At 43.4% G+C, this 17,965-nt stretch overlaps 2 protein-coding genes across 2 annotated transcripts; both read left to right on the top strand.

Moving 5' to 3' along the window:
- Window positions 1-637: 637 nt before the first annotated feature.
- Window positions 638-3,840, top strand: LOC118770083 (putative interleukin-17 receptor E-like). The gene is made up of 7 exons (XM_036517506.1): window positions 638-699; window positions 1,118-1,162; window positions 1,493-1,632; window positions 2,694-2,765; window positions 3,072-3,126; window positions 3,481-3,644; window positions 3,759-3,840. Exons 1-7 carry the CDS (start codon window positions 639-641, stop codon window positions 3,825-3,827), a joined length of 606 nt encoding a protein of 201 aa, XP_036373399.1. The 5' UTR covers window position 638; the 3' UTR covers window positions 3,828-3,840.
- A 1,490-nt stretch (window positions 3,841-5,330) lies between these two features.
- Window positions 5,331-7,880, top strand: LOC118770702. The gene is made up of 5 exons (XM_036518470.1): window positions 5,331-5,348; window positions 5,432-5,489; window positions 6,467-6,592; window positions 7,105-7,164; window positions 7,250-7,880. Exons 1-5 carry the CDS (start codon window positions 5,331-5,333, stop codon window positions 7,759-7,761), a joined length of 774 nt encoding a protein of 257 aa, XP_036374363.1. The 3' UTR covers window positions 7,762-7,880.
- The last annotated feature ends 10,085 nt before the right edge of the window (window positions 7,881-17,965 follow it).

Raw genomic sequence — 17,965 nt, forward strand, 5'->3', positions numbered from 1 at the left:
TAACCTCTACATAGTATATATACACACCTGGATTAATTTCACCAGTACAAAGGGAAAACCTATACCACCTCTACACACTACTTGCACTTGTATGGTCACTCCACAAACATACACACTCACACACACACACACACACACACACACACACACACAAATATGAGAGGCCCCATGAGAGATAAGAGTATAGTGGTGTACATGTGAGATTATGATGCTGCGTGTGAGACCAAATATGAATTATTTCTCAAGGGGCCTCTCATACACAAACATGCATGCAAACGCAATTACTTTGCATCGTTCAGTCGCTTTGCAAACTTTCTTCATGACCTTTACACACAATAATACACCTTTCCATAACTAGACACCATTATGTAAATCCACATATTTATTACTGTTCCACATATATACACATCTATGTATAGCTCTACATAGTTTCTTAATGACATACCCCTGAACACCAATAAACATCCACATCTCTAAAGTTATTTAAGCAAGTTTTTAGACACTGCTACATACCAGCACATGGTCTTACAAACCACTATGTACCTTTGAACACCTATCAACATACTTCTGTTTGCCCTTTCTAGGTGGAAGTGAAGACTGATTGCTTTCATGTGGGACCCAGCCAGGATGTACAGGTCATGCTGAAAACTGTCCCCAACTACTGCCACTTATCCCGGACTCAGAGATTCCGTGTTGAAGGTGATGTGAGAGAGAGAGAGAGAGAGAGAGCGTGTGTGTGTGTGAGCATATACATACTAGGATCAACTTGGCTTGTCTTGTCCTCAGTTAGTGCGACCCAAAAAGTGTCTGCATGCCATCAAACACACTGAACAAATAAAATTCACCTGAAAACAACTCGGCAAATCTGCTACCCTTATTCAATAAGGTTTAGTAATCTTGAGTCATCCCTGATGATCACATGAAAGGCACAATCAGAATTTACTGGGAATACCGGATACTAGCAATTCAGTGTTTCCACCCACACAGACATTCCTAGAGGTCTACGCAGAAGATTGCAAACACATCAGCAATCAGTCATCAGTATTACTCTGGAATAAAACTCCAGATGATTGTGTGGATGATTGTAACTAATGTGTTTTTTTCTGTCTCGTACCAGGCTGTGACAACGCAGACCTGAGGAGCAACGTCCCAGAATGTATCAGTAAGTCTCATCAGATTCAATTGATCTATTTTTTTCAGAAGCTGTCATGTTCCCACTTTTGTACAAATGTAGACAGAGTCAAATATTGTTCTGAAAAATATTTCTCAGATTTTTTTCACTTTACAATCTCTCTCAGGAGATTTAGTGTGAGCCCAGACTTGCAGTGGGTAAGGAAAACAATGAGCACTGCCATTCTTTGTTAGCATGCAGGCTGCAGAGTAGAAGGTAACAGGTTACCGTATAGGCATCCACTGGCACTCCAGTAGATTATGCCTTTTTCTCTGCCGTCTCCTCAAGGTCCTAAAACTTTGCCTTTGCATTCTGTGACAGCTGGAAAGATAGCCTATGCGGTGGACATGGAGAGGCAGCAGATGTCTGTGAGCGTTTCAGACATGCTGGAGGACACAGACTATCACCTGAGACTGTGTCACAAATGGAGCATTTGCAGCGGGAATGAAGCCTACACACTGGTAAGACAGAACGCGTCAGCCGTTCACATTCATCTACATACGTCTACACCACCCCATCCACACCCCTTGGACACTAAAATAAAGTATCTATTTACACCCTTCGTGGAAGAGTACAAGATGAGGCAAGACGGCGGTTCCCACATTCACATCCGAACGTAACACAGGAAAGTACTCTGTGGTGAAACAGAGCGACGGGCGCGCTGGGCTTGTTCACTTCGAGAGTGAGACGCAGTAAGGAACACGCCAGTGACACAGCGCGTGTTCCTGTCAGCCTCGCCGGGCTGTGCGCATTGCACAGCGCACGTCCCGGTCAGACTGAGTCACAGCGGAGTACACGCCGATGAGACAGAGCTCCCTTTGAAGTTTCCCCCCAGACCTGGCAACCAAACCTGCAACAACCACATCCAGCCAGAATAACGGGCAGTCTACATTAGACTTTTAAAACACATTTCATGATAAATCAAATTATCGTTGATAAACTAGCCCAAGATTGCATCCCATCAGTGTGCATATGAAATTATCTATGCTCATCGCAACATTCATTTTAAGCAGGGCTTTAAAAAAAAGTTTCTGTTATATAGAAAAGCCTATTTAACAGCAGGGCTTGGACCATTTTCAACTGACCTTTGCAATGACTTGCAGTTCCCTGTTGGACTACACAGTATGTGAAAATGACAATGACAAGACTCCCCAGGAACTATCAGTGATTTGAGGAAATCAAACAGAAGTTTATAAACAGAGAAGAACTGGGTCAGGCTTTTGTTACACCTGCGGCAAAGACTTTTCCCTGACCTCTGACCTACAACACAAGTTTTTTTCATCTCACAAGATGGGAGATAAGGCCCCTCCCTGCAATGAAACAGCATGTTGCAAACTCTTTCTTGGCCGTAGAATGGTGTTAACTAACACTGTTAAACAGATATGAAAACAAGACACCACCCAAGTTATGCAACATGCATGTGATAAGAATGAATCAAATCTGAAATGGAAAGAATTCATCCCTGAAAGGGACATGATTCATTCATTCATTCCCTGTGATTTTTGCATTTTTATTTCCACAGATCAAACGCGAGAACCCCTTCAAGAACACAACATTTCACTTCCCTAGACCACTACCCTGCCTGTGCATCGAGGTATGAAAGACCACCAAAGTGATACTCTTTTTAGTCTGCAAATCAACACTGACATCCTTTTCAAAAAATACTTATATACTGGGAATATATTTTAGAGAATATATTTTTAAAGCTAAAATATGTATTGTAATAATGTAAATTATTGCCATTTTGGAACATTGCAATATAATTCTGCTTTGCATTAATATATTTCAAATGCCCTTTCAATACATTCTGGGGCTGAACAACAGATTTATAAATATATTACAATATATTTTGTTTTTCTATGGATGAAACAGTGTCTGTTCTAATGGTGCCATTCCACAGGGTTGGTCTTCCATGGTTGATGCTCCCAGAGTTCAAGTCTGTCCATTCAGAAACCGTAAGTATGTCAGGGTCTAAAAGTATAGAGATGACTGATAGTAAGACATCATTGAATCTAACATATTTTAAAGATCACTAATACTAGTACTATTACTAGTACTGCTACTACTGATACTACTAATATTACTATAGATAAAACATATTTTTTCACTTGTACAGCAGTACACTAAAAATGAATGATGCAGTACAGAGTGGTACTGGTCACTTTCTTCTAGCTGCTCCATCACTCCCAGATTGGAGCATCTTGTGGGTCTTTTGACATATTTAGTGAAATTTGAGTGTAAGTGCCCTGCAGTATTTAAGAATACAGGATGTGAGAGACTCAAATGACATTCGATGTCTCCCCCTTCAGGCACCGAAGAACTGTGGTCTGGGGTGACCTTTGACCCTGAGGAGGAGGCGTTGTCATGGGAACCGGCGTGTCCTGTCGAAGCAGTGATCACGCTATGCCAGAGAGCGGGAGACAACATCTGTGCAGATCTGGTCAACTCCACTCAGACTGTGGGCAGGACAAAGGTTGGTTGTTCATTGTTTTCATTTAGTGCTTTCTAAAAAGTCAGAACTTTGAATAATGTCTTTAACTTTTCACACTCACGCCTCTTCATTTTATTAATTTACTTTCTGACGTAGGTGATGTACGCTAAAGTGGATCCACACCCAGCACTCTGCGTGAAGGTAAATATATGCCTGCTGAGATAAGATCACCTCATTATTTGCCTGTTGCTTCCCTTTTCCATTTACATCCTGTAAAGGCTCATGTTTCCTGTCCTAATAACCCAGAATGATCAAATGTAAGAATAGCACCACGCTGTGCCATATGGCTGAAACACTGCCACTACTTTCTGCCTGCAGCTGAGGAAAAGAAGCAGCCCTAGAAATGCTAGCACTCCTCACAGTCTGATTAGCTGACTGAGTGACTTTGGTGAAAGACTCCAGATCTTATTTAATTGGTGGGTAGACACCATTAGCCGGGGCATTTTATATGAGGGGATATTTTCTCAGTTTAGCTTAAATACCTGGAAAAAGTGTAAAACGGCAGCCTACCAAACCCTGGAATTCGAAAATGCAAATTCAAAAATGTTGTGGTCATAACAGCAGGTCCTTAACTACTCTACTAACACTGCTGTCCCCAGAGAAATGTTCTCCTGTCAACTGGTATGGAGTATTGACTAGGTTTTGGTTTTCCCCAGTTCACCACTCAAGCAGGATCTTGGATTAAGTGTCCCTTTGCTGACATGCCTCTCCCAGGTAAGTCATGTGTATGCATTATCGTATCTGAAAATGTAATTTGCTTTTCAGACACTTGTATCTAAGGTACCTTACACAGCGGACATTGTCCATACATACAGCCTGATCTTTTTTTATCTATTTACCAGAGCAATTAAAATGTATATATCTGGCTCAAGAGTACAGCAGTGGTGGCCATTTGTGGAATACAGCTCATTCAGTCAATAAGTCAAAGTGGATTTGATATCATGCTCTTAAAAGCATTAATTGTCACACAATGCTTTACAGAGACTATTCCATACAAACAGTTCATGTCCTACAGAAACACCTTACAAGTAGAAAGACAGTATGCAAACTCTGCTTTGGAGCGTGAATATAACAGATAGGAGTGCAGAGGGGACGATGTATCTTTAGAACCCAGCCGCTGTTCAGTTCTAATACCTATGCTCTTTCAGCATGGGGTCTGACGGTGACAACGACAGCAGGTCAGCAGCAAGTCGCCTTAACATCTCGGATCAAAACCAAGCTTTCACTGGGGGTGTGCCAGAACAGTGAGCCCCTGACGTGTCGTGACATCGCCTCAGTCCCCCTGGTAACCATCAGTCAGATAACTATGCCTTTCATGTGAGAGAGAATGAAGCCTTTTTATGAGTCAGTTGTAATATTCACACTAAATTTGAATAGCATAAAGGTATTCCTTTAAGGAACACCCAGAAACAAATGCTTCAATTTAAGCAGTAATCAAAGAACTTGCAGAAAAGCTTTTTTGCAAATATAGTGAACCCATTCATGTCTACAAATAAAGATAAAATGCAATGCTTCATACAAAACGTATAACAATACATGAGTAAAATAATAGCATCAATAATAGTAAATCATTTTGGGTGGTTACTCATTTTTCTTGCCTTGTTCCTGCCTTTAAGGAGACGATGAAGCCTGTAACTGTCAACCTAACCACAGACATATGCCAGCCTAATGTCTGCATCCAGGTACGTGTGGTGACAAAAAGCTAGAGCTCCAGCAAAACTGGTCTGACATTCTGAAATTAACACTGACCCTGTTTTTCCCTTTCGTAGGTGAGGAGGGTTGGTGTGCAGTTCTCAGCCTCTGTTCTTCAGTGCAACTTCCAATGCTGTGAGTACAGCCACATGTCAACCTCAGTTTTAAGATTTTAAATCGTTCACAATACCCCAGTTGTGGGTAGCCCTGTATTGTATTTGTTACTGTGTGATCACACAAATACATGGCCCTTTTCTGAGTCTGCATCCATTCAGTTGCATATTTTCCTTTTATGTCATTCCTTTCTCTCTCTCTGTCTCTCTCTCACACCCACACACTAGAAAAAGGCAGTTAAGCCTAAATTGCCATAGTAGTGATCCAGCTGTATAAAACCATAACATATATAGGATGAATGAGATGAGTAATTTACCCTGGATAAGGGCATCCGCTAAGCACCTAGGTAACCTAATGTTACAGAATGTTGTTGGTCCTTCACAAGCAAAAGTAAAACAGACCTGTCTCTTCCATTCTTTTCTGTCTGATGTAAAAAGAAACTAAAGGCTGGTGAAGTAACTTGTAGCAGTTTCTACATTGCTGTCAGAGGATATGAGGCATGGAGAACAAAAGCATGGTGATAGGTCAGGAGGCAGACAGTTCCTCATGAACTTCTTTTTACTGTTTTCCACATTTTACAAGCACGTCAATTTGAAACAAGGTTAAACAACTGTACAGCTCATATGGATATACCTGCAGACTTTTGGTTGCAAACCCACTCATTTACCCACAATACCCCCAATTACACTCAAACGCTGGCCGCTCAGGAAATTGTATGTTTCCGAAGTGAACACCTGTGTGCAAGAGTAGTGAATGAGTAGAATGAAGTACCTTTAGCTGCGATTGTGAGCACACAGAACATGGTGCCATTATGAGCGCCTCATAATGGCATTCGTGAATCATTCATAAAACAATTTGTTAACATAACTGCTTATTACAACTGATATAAATTAGCGGAGGGCGGGTAATTTTCGTGGCTGTCTGAGAATGCTGCTGAGGAAGTTCTGCTGAGCCTACCCCCTCACTTTTTCCGTGCGGTTGGTCCTTTGTTCCCACAGCGGACAGGCCTCTAGCCAAGGCTCTGAGTGACATCCAGCGGGTTGAGTGGCTGCTGCTGCTGCTGGCGGTTGCCTGCGTGACCGCAGTGATCGTGGTGGCGCTGGCGGGAAATATCATGCTGACAGGTAGGTTCTGTCCCGGCTACCTTGGAGCTGGAAGGGTGGTGTATAACACAGTGCAATAGTTGTCTATAACAAATAGTTGTACAGACCCACAACCTGCACTCATGTACACTTTAACTTACTGTGCAGTAGCTGTTAACTCATTGTACAGTGGCTGTTCATATTTATTTTTATATACCTTATTCTTTCCATCCTTATTCCATGTATGTGTCCTGCACCACTGTTGTTGTTTGTTGTATCACTACTGTCGGGTGGTATTTGTTGTTGTCACCTTGACATTGTATGAAAGCAGTACAAGAGACACTGGAACCATACAAATTCCTTGTGTGTGTGTAAAAGCAATAAAGTCTGATTCTGATTCTGATTTTGAATGTCACGAACTAAGACTTTAAGAGGGGTATACGTGACAGAAGCCCAGATGCAGTTAGGATAGCTGGCCTGGGATGGGATCACATGATGACGTGACATGACGATATGACAGAGCTCGATTAACCTTTCTGTGAATTTGTGTTCAGTTTATCAGAGGAGGTGCCCAAAAAACTGGGGAAGCTACCATCCAGTTCAACACAGCGCAGGTAAGTCTATTTACAGCCAATACATTATGAGGAGTCCTGGAGGAGAACACATACTTTGACTGATAGAGGGACTGATGTTTTTCAGCGGTCTGTCCCCCGGCTGCCGTCACGCTCCTCCATGTGGCGGATGACAGCGGCCAAGCCTGCCAGGCCAGGGACCTGGAGAAATTCCTCCTCAGTGTGGGAGTGCCAGTAAAACTTTTCGACTTAGGTGAAGCATGGGAAAAGGAGGCACTCCCAGCGGAGCCACACAATGCTCTGGCTGTCCTCCTTTGGTCAAAAGGATGTAACCAACACCTGGGCAGGCTCGTTGGAGGCCAACGCGGGGTAGCTCGTCCTCAGATGGAACGCCAGGCCTCAGCGACAGTGAAGGTGGACGTTGTCACGTACGACAGCCTGACCACTGCCGCCGGCGAAGTGCCTTCCTGGCTTACCGCCGTGCCTCTGAGGCAACTGAGGGAACTTTTCACCCAGACTCATAACCCGGCCTACACGACCCCACAAGCCTGGCCTCCCTCATCTGGGTGTTTAGGCCTGCAGAGCCAGATCCAAAGCGCTCTCCAGTTTAAAAGCTGTGAGAAAGTAAATCTACTGTGAGATTTTATGAATATGTGCAAGCAAGAATGCAGCAATACGAATTTCAAGAAGGGGAAGGGGAAAGTTCTCATTGTGTCATATCTATATTTGTAGTAGCTGTTTCACTGAATTATACACATTTTTAAACGCTCTTTTACACATCAATCCTTTCCTCCAACCACATTCTGCTTATTTAAGTCTGTTAAAGTACTGATTGAAATTAGTATCACTATCATAAAACTACTATTTCTTTCCTTAGACTGAATACGCAGCAACCTGCCTTTGTACATAAATGAGATGTGTTATAATGCTATATATGTCACATTATTTATTTACTTAGTTGACGGTGCTACAAAGGGAGGCTTTGATTACATTTTGTACATATTGCCCTCTCGTGTATCTTAACATTTACCTTAGTTGGGTACCTTGCTTTGAGGTGGTGCAGCAGGGAATTTAGCCCGCTCCCCTATGTTTGTGAGACCATCTCTGCAGCACACTACCAAACCCACCACCGCACTGAATGTTATACTGTATGTATGTTTATTTTGATTTAGCAGGTATAAAATTACTGTTGTGTTTTGAACTATGCATCTCTTATTTAAATTAAATGTTGAAGCTCTTTGCGTTACCGCTACTGTCCACTCAAATAACCCTGCAATAAAGTTTTCTATTGTCACGTTAAAGCGCTAGTAGACGTCATTTATTTACACACCACTTGCATAAGGCTGTGTACATATTTATATCGACACTATTTACATCGTGTTGACATTTTTAACTCTAATCTCTGTCGCTATACATAGTATCAAAGCAATATGCCATTCGATGACATTTATTTGGTGGCTTTAAAGTATAAACAGTAAACATGTCACCATGTCACCAGTGAGTCACCATGATAATGTCGAGTTTAAGTGATATCGAGTTTAAACATCTGGGGATCCCTATCACCGTGACTTTGCAAAGCAGGATGACGTAGCAGGTGTGCCACCTGGTAAATTCGCTTCGGCACGATACCGTCATAGCTCAGTAAATCGAGCACCGGATTTGATTTTGAATTAATGCGCTGAGGACTTCAGCGTAAACACCCTCGCAAGCGCACACCTCTTCTCACCGAAGAGCCCGGTTTGATCACGCCGAAATGACGGCATGCTGACGACAGCCAGGTGTCTCGTGTCAGTACGGAGCTGGAACTCATAATTATTCTGTGTGTTATCAGTCCCGTCCACTTTGTGTAACCAAATGACTTTGCAGAAGTGCCTGCCACACGAGGAAGAGAATGATATGTACGTTCAGGGAACGCTGTCCCACGTTCGCGGCCACAAAACCATCAGTGATGGGATTTACTGTCAGACGTAAAGGGAACCAGATAAAACCGAGCTTCCTGTTGGCTATGAATTGATGCCGATCAATGCTGTTTCCTTGTTGCCTATATGGTATTTCTCGGAGACCACGCCGAATTCACTGAATGCAAACAAGCAAACAAACAAAACTGCTATTAATAACATGTCGAATATAAATAGGTCATTCCGGTACGTTCATTTGTTTCACGAGAAACCACAAACAAAATGATCAAAAAACGTGAAATATGTTTTGTCCTGCACACTGAATAGGACATCTTCATATCAGCGCAAAGTAGCTACTTTCAATACTTAGATTAGCCTTCCAAAATTTAACACCACAGTATTTAAGAAGTTAACTTAAGAAGTTCTTTTCTGCTGTCAAAAATAAATGCATAAATACAAATATAAATAAGCCTTGCAACAAACAGCTACATTTTCAAAGCAAAGATTTGGTGTCAAGATGGTAGCTAACAGGAATATAAAAACACAATTTTAACAGGAAGTTATGAAAAGTAGGTCAACGTTTATACGTGCGTCTGTTTGGTAAACAAAGACTGTATATCTTTTGTAGGTCACCGGATCGCTGTATTTAGGCTATATGGATTTGAATATTTTCTGCGGGTTGCCGAACGCGTGTTTATATATCTTTCCCTGAGTTTTCTTAGCATGTGTGCCATCTAGTGGTACTTTGTAGTGGTGCGCAACATTTTCTTTTTCTCCTCATGAGACTCATGTCATGACAGTTTCTGACCAGCAGTTGATAATGTTGCATGTTTTTCTATTATTTATTTTATTTAATTTCATTTTAAAATAAAAAATAATACACTTTTGCACTGTAATGTTTACAGAAAATCTTGCAGTTGACACAGTGCTTGTGGGAAAGAATGTACTTCGTCACCTTGAAAGCCGGGTCTTGCTGTGTGAAATAAGAAAGTGAGGAGTCTGGCAGGTGTATGTGCGTGCATGTGTGTGTGTGTGTGTGTGTGCGCGCATGACCATATGTGTGTTTGTACAGTTATGTGTGCATCTTACAGTACAAGTACATGCCTGTGTGTGCATGTGCCTGTGCTTTTGCATGTCTGCAGATGTAAGTGTATATATGCATGTGTGTGCAAACCAAAGTTAAGACATGGTCCATGAGCGTGTACAAGTCACCAGCTGCCGTGCATTTCATCACAGATCTCAAGTTTTTACCTGTTTGCTGATTAGAAATATCCAGGTTTGTTGTTACGTCTCTCCTTGAGATATATGTATAACATGTCTATGATCAATCACCCACAGCAGTGCACAATGAAGCGTTTAAACGTTTGCCTTTAAGCCAAACATGTGCTCAGTAGCTCAGCGGCTCAGTCCTGTCCAAATGACAAGCTGGGCCGAGCAGCAGATAACATGTCAGACTCTGCTGATGGCAACATTCCTGTTGGATGGAGTAAGCCCGTACAATGGAAAAGAATCACAGATATGGAGCAGAAACAACACAGCGTGAGCTAATCCGCGTCTGTGGGCGTCTCCCGCTCCGGGACCAGACATTCCAGCGTGCCGTGACTCCCGGGGGGTAAACAGCGGACAGGGCGATACAGGGCGGAAGAGCATTACGCTACACAAACATGGGCATGCGGAGTCGCTGATGTCATAGGGACGGGATATGGGGTGCAGTTTTAGTTACCCAGAATTCAGTGCGATGGGGGTTAGCTTCCAGCAGGGGATGAGCAATCTGGGGAGGGGAGAGCCGTGTGTGTGTGTGTGTGTGTGTGTGTGTGTGTGTGTGTGTGTGTGTGTGTGTGTGTGTGCGTGCGTGCGTGCGTGTATGCATGGAACATAAGTATGCATGGGGTGGCAGCGTAAAACAGTGGTTAAGGAGCAGGACCCAGAACTGAAAGGTTGCTGGTTCAATTCCCCATGAGGGTACTGCTGCTGTACTCTTGGGCAAGTTACTTAACCCACAATTGCCTCAGTAAACATCCTGCTGTATGAACGGATAATATTGTAAAAAACCTGTAATTGATGTCGCTCTGGATAAGAGTGTCTACAAAATGCCAATAATGTAATGTAGTGTGTTTGTATGTCTGTTTATGAGTGAGTGTATGGTGTGCAAGTTAGGAAATGCTGATGAGGAGGTTGGCGGGTCACACTAACAAGTAAGTATTATTGCATACCAGTACGTATCTGTCTGTTCACGACCCTTTACGGGAAAAAGGAAAGTAAAATGCACTCTGTGCAGGTCATAGCCACCTAAGCAAGTCCAGACATTGGTGCCATGCATGCTTGGGTCTGTAAAAGTTGAAGTTTGGTTTGATTTCTTTTAATCATGCTACTGCGGTTCTTTTGAAGGTAATGTGAGATTTTACTATGATCCACAGCCACAGGAATCTTGCTGGGAAATTGTAATGCAAAATGATCTTCTTTGCTGTCCTCATTTGACCTTCTCCATGCACCATCTCTGTAGTTATATAAGTCAAGGAGAATTATTATACTGTGATTTTTTCCATACGTCTGATGTCTTAATCCTGCTGAGTAGAGGAGAATACACGGCAGCTGCTGTTTCACTCTCTGACCTCGACATATAGGAAAAAAATGTCTGTTCTTAACATTTGCTCTTTGTCCTACACCAGACAGATAACAAACCCCACTTTTCATCTTATTAACTCATTCATACAATCAGCAAGTCAGCTGAATCTAAAAAGACTGACTGGGAAGTGCCATGACATGTGTGGACAACTTGTAAGAGCCTGAAAAGCAAAAACATTGTTTTCCTCAAGAGAGCTGACCTCAGCGGAAAAGGCCAGGTGTGGTTTCTGTGACCCTTGACCCCTTTAACCCTGGCACACGCCTCAAACCCCTGACCTTAAAGCTGTGTTTGTTGTCGCGTTTGCCGCACAAGCGCTCATTGACAAAAGTGCTCACCTCCACGCTCACAGCAAGGGTTGCTCATCTGTTTAAGGTCACTGTTTGACCTCTGGCTGGCTGAAGCTAAAGTCCCAATCGCACATTACCTGGTCAGGGTCTGTAAATCAGTCAGAGAGAAACAGAGAGAAAGAGGGAAGGAGGGAGTGGGGAAAAAAGAAAAGGATAGAAGGAGCAAGAGAGAGAAAGAGGATGAGAGACAAATAGGATGCTGATAGTGCACACACACACACACACACTCACTCACACACAGAGTGAACAGATTGGTCTGGGTGGAGCAGGGCAGTCCTAGACCGCACACCAGAGTGCACTGTGGCTATCTGGCTATGATTGATAATGGCTGCCTGGTGCTTGGCGTGGCTTCACAGAATTGTCTGCTGCCAGTTCACAATGGCATTCCTTGGCAAAACTCACTCATGTCTGGAACCCTTTGAGGGAGTACAGAGAAGGCCCACTGCAAGAAGACACATATATTTATATGTTACACCTCAACCAAACGCAAGTAATTATCAGTGCTTCAGAAATGAAAATATGTCAGCCACAGAAGCATCTTTTAAATCGTATCTCATCCATAAACATTGCCCTCCCCTCACTACCCTCTCATTTGTCCAACACAATTTGCTTCTTATATGCGCTGGATTCTTTCAAATGTAGCGCAGGGATTTACATTATTGTGAGATGCTGAATCTTTTATGAGTTATTCTCAATTACAGAGCACACTGTTGTTATGAAATGACATAAATGGAGCATTACTCTTTTCAGTCCATTCACTTCTGTGTGTTAATGTAATACTGTATGCAGAAAGATACAGAAGAAGCTCTCCTTTTGGGGTTATTTTATCATCCATCCATAATTTCTCCAGCACAGTTATTCTGAGATGAAAACAGCTGTTACATGCAACACCATGTAACTGTGTATTCTTTGAATTGTGGCCCTTTAGATGTGTCCACGTCACCCTGGGGGTGTCCCAGGACCCCATGAACTTAAATACCTCAGGGCGACCTTTGACCCGAAAATCTCAATGGTACCTCAGGGGGACCCAAAAGCAATAATCCTACAACTCCCAGAGGGCCGCAGGAACACTTAATGCCACAAACCAGTGATGGAGTTCTGATGAGTGTTATGGAAATGACAGAGGGTGGGGGAGGGGCATCAGAATCAGAATGTAGAATTTCATATGCAGCCTTTCTGGAAAAAAGGGTTATGTGATATAAGGACCTATGTGCTTGTTTTTTTTGTTTGTGTGTGTGTGTGTGTGTGTGTGTGAATATTCTTGGCTGAATCACAGCTAACTGAGATTATGGTCCTAGTCTAAGCTAACAAACACCAGCTAGAAAAAAATGCAAATGTATTAACACACTATTTTCACCATTAATCAATAGTGACTTGCAAGGAAACTGACTATTGTCAGCATAACAGTAGTTACACTCACAACTCACAAAAACTATTTCAGAGCATAGGTCAAAATACCTTCATGCATATCTGCATGCATTTCTCTTACACAGGGGCCCGCCACAGAAATGCACACCCACCCCACTGTCTCCAACACACCTGCAGATTAGAGGAAGAGCAGAGTTTCCAACAGGTTCAGAATTGCCTCCTCACCCTCACAATCACATTTGTCTAACAGAAGGTTGCACCTGAACACTACATCTTGCCAGAAACAGTACAATTAAGCATAAACTTAAACAACAAAAAAGGTAACTAGCAACTCTGTGCGTTTCTGCCAGCTGAAGGAGGCACAGAATCCTTCTATATATTGGTGTTAGCAGTAGAGAACCACATGGAACCACCTGCAGGCCGGATCAGTCCTACCATCCCCTGATATACATGCATCTCGCACCTCGTTGGTCTGCTGCTCATGGAGGGAGGCGAAGCATCTTGTTTCAGCATGGGGGAGCACACAAGCGGGACATAAAAGAGCAGACACTTGTTTCCAGACCCTGGCATTGTGTGTGCATATTTCTCTGGGGGTGATCGTGGGCCGGGGCTTTTCTGAAGACATCAGAACCTGCGTGCGTGTGTGTGTGTGTGTCTGCATGGCCTGCACATTCAAGAAATAAGGGAGGGACTAAATCCCTGGGGACTTGGGGGGACAGGGTCAGGAGCCGGAACAGATGGTCCCCCAGAAGCCCCTCCCCCACCTTCCCAGCAGCCCCGAGGAGGGGGAATATAGCTGAGGGGAGGGGTCACAGAAGAACACTCCATCATTCCCCCCTGCCCCCCCAGGGGGTTAGAGAGCACGCTGTCACAGCTTAATTATCCCGCTAGAGACAGGTGCATGATGTAACCTGTCACTTGCTCCTCACACATATGGACAAGGAGTGACACACCCACTGCCGACTATCAGTACGTTGGGGGAAGGCATCCTTCTAAACACAAAGTGGGTGACATGCTTCACAAGGAGAGCTCAACCCTTCCTACCTCAGCTGCCGCTGGCTATGGGAGGTGTGACACATTGCAAGAGGTGACACAGGAAAAGAGAACAATTATTTCTCATGCTGTAACAGACCAATTGGTTACGGTTTTTAGTTTTTGACACAAGAATTCCAGACTGAGGAAAAAGTATTCAGTAGATCAATATGTCAATACTTCTCCTTCTTTCCTCTCCCACCCTTCTCAGATCATCTGTTTTTCATTTGTCTCCATCCCCCCTTCCTCTCTCCTCTCTCCTTCCTCCTCCCCTCTTTTCTCTCCTTTCCTCCTCTCTTCTCTCCTCTCTTCTCCTCCTCTTTCGCACCTGCTCCTCCTCTGAAAGTTGGACTCTTTCTCTTTCATGCCTTAGTGTGGTAAAGCTGTCTTTTCCCCATACGATCTACCCACAAGACAGACTGCCATGTGAAGCCCAAGATTACCCTGGTGAGAGGGAAGAGAAGTGAGAGTGAAGAGAAGTGAATTCATATTCCCATACATCTTTATGACCCGGAGAATAAGCTGACTCTCCCCCTCCTTCACACCATGGATGTGTTCCAGCTTGTTTCTGACATGCCGTGGCTCATTACAGCTTATCCAGACACAAAGGTAGAACAAAGCTGGAGAAAAAAGGCCGACAAACAATAAATCTGTGGCCCATTGTTCCTGCTTCTCAGGACAACATGGGTCACTGTGAACAGAGACATATGGTACAACGTTTCCATTTTAGGGCTAAAAACTTGGGCTGCAGGAGAGAAAAACTGGCTTGTTTGTGTGTGAGTGTGTGTGTGTGTGTGTGAGTGTGTGTGTGTGTGTGTGTGTGTGTGTGTGTGTGTGTGTGTATGTGGGTGTGTGTGTGTGTGTTTGGTGAGAGAGGTCAAAAAGAGCAAAAAAGAGTAAACAAAAAACAAACCAACCTAAATACCCCAACCAGCGCAATACAGCATTATCAAGTTCCTTTCCCACTTTAACATGGTCCCATTAGCAAGATCCTGAAGTGAAAAGGAAAGATTTATGTGCATATCTGTGTTGTATTGACTGCTTTGGCGACACTGCATTGGTTTTTCCTGTCAATAGAGCAGCATTGAATTGAACTGGACTGAATTGGAGAGAATTCCAACACACATTCAAGACAAACCCTCTTACAAAAACAACTTTCTGCTTTTCTAACGCTCCAACTTTTACTGCAAAACATCTTAAATCATCTATCAGATTGTAAATTCCAGCTCTGGATGAAATGATAAATTTCATGTGTGTCCGTATGTCAAGCACTCTCACTCTTGTTTTGCCTTGTTAGCTGCATTTGCACCTTTGCCTGTCCAGACACAAAAATTCCCAGCTCAATCATTTCTATCTAACACATGTATACGTCACACTGACAATGAATCACCTTTTGCGAATGGTAATTGCAAAGGATCTCAGTCAAAAATGACAAAGGTCAGTCATTGGCAGTCCAGTAATAAATATTTATTTTTTTTCCCTCCACTCCACAGAGAGTACAGTTTGATCTGACATTAAAGTCCAGCTTCTGCATGAAATGACCAAATGCTGTAGTCCTACGAGGCACCCTGCACTCTGAGTCTCCTGCTCACTTAGTTGGGCATGTTGTATAGACATAGGCACACACACACACACCCTAGTGTTAATGTGAGAATGCTCCCCTTTCAGCAGGGCTGGAGACGGCGTGTCGCCATGGTTGAATGTAACAGGGAGCCGTGGCTGACAGCTTTACTGGTCTATTCACTGCCCAGACTCTGCCGCTGTGCGACCACAGCCCACATGTTTATACACCCATGTTAAGATTTCAGCCCTGATTTATCTCTTTTGATGGCTGTTTTGAGTCTGATTCCAATTTGGCATGCTTCCTGTCGAAATTTATTATGCGCATGCTGAAATCGTACATTGGCTCAACACCTTTGACTGTGCCGCGTGTCATGTGCTTAGGAGAGACGATAATTGCTCTCGTGAGTTGCTGAATGCTGTGCGGTGTCAGGTGCTGCAAGCCATGAAGGAATGCCAACAGCCAGTGAACACCTATTTCAAAAGAACGCCGTGAGCCAACAAAAAGCAGCTGTTTTCTGGGAGCCATTTCCTGTGGAAGCGCAGCAAGACGCAGCAAGAGCCGCGGAGGAGGAGAGATGTGATCCGAAGATACAATCGGCAAACCGAAAATCCGAGCTGGACGAAAACAGAACACGGATGAACTTACTGAGGCGTATTAGTGTTTATTTGATCCAACAGCAGCTCCCCATTCGTAAAGCGTGTGTAAAGTTTACTCACTTTAGATTAAACTTGACAGTGTGCCTGTGTGCAAAGAAGAGTCACAGTAATGTAATCAGTAATGTTTCAGTAATGTGAGACATTACTGATTTCAGCATGTGGGCCTAGTTCTGAAGGCTGCGGGTTTAAACCCCAAGTGGCACAAAGCACTCAACTTCCTCCAGTAGATGTACAAGATACATTGTATCATATTTGGGTAAAGACACCCATCACAGATCCCCCCACCAAAAAAATGTAGAACAAAGATGTCTTCCACAGTGCTCCACAATAGCAATGTATCTGCAATATATCTGACTCAGCCATTTACCTTCACAGCACCAGCTTATATAGCACTACTATACTAATGTCGCTACTGTCTCCACTATTATTAGTACATATTATTCATACTATTAGACCTCCACGTTGTTGGAATTTTATGTTGAAATATGTCCATGTTTAGCTCTCCATGTCCATGCTATACTGTGCAGCTACTTTCAGTTTCTCCTGGTTGGTGCTGGGCTTATTAGCATTACAGTATTGTAATATTATTATAGGATAATGTATAATGTTTATCATTATGCAAGGGAAATGTTCCATTTTTCCATTTGGCTCGGAAAAGACAGACAGACCCTGAATCTATAAAACAATGAGCTGGCTGTCCCATTTCTGGCGAATGCAGCCATCTACAGACATGCCAGAATCAATATCTGAATCAATCGAGGGGACAGTGAGTGATGGATGTGACAGGAAGTAGTCCGAGGGGTCTGATGATTTGGGCTGTAAGTGCTGCCAGTCTGCCAGAGTCCAGACGCTGCGTTTTCTCCTGCTGATAGATATTGATGTCCGTCTCCTGCCGCAGGGTCACTCTGTGACTCCACAGTCTGGTTCTGCTGAGGAGAGGAAGATATTCTGGGAGTCCAGGGCACCTGAGGCGAATTTGCTCTCTGTTCGGAGCGAGACGAGAATGCTTTGTTCTCAGCTCAGTTCAGTTAGAGGTGAATTTGTTCCCATTTTTTTTTTTGGTGAGGAGATGATTTATACTGTGTTTTGGGTCGCCGAGGGGTTGCAGTGCCGGGTTTGGGTGCAGATAGTATTTGTCCATGGTTGGAATTTGCACTGGAGGGTGGGATGACCTACACTTGGGTCGGTCAGGGTGAGTGTGCCACGGGTCAGCAAACTTCAATTGATAATTTGTACCTGGTTTGGATAAGATGGATTCAATGTTGCCTACAGTTTAGCAATGTGTTCTGTGGTCCGCAGGGGTGAGCGTTTCATGGTTTGGGTCCGTTTGGTTATATTTATTCTTAATATTC

This window comes from Megalops cyprinoides, chromosome 23 (genome assembly GCF_013368585.1).
Source record: "Megalops cyprinoides isolate fMegCyp1 chromosome 23, fMegCyp1.pri, whole genome shotgun sequence".
NCBI lineage: Eukaryota > Metazoa > Chordata > Actinopteri > Elopiformes > Megalopidae > Megalops > Megalops cyprinoides.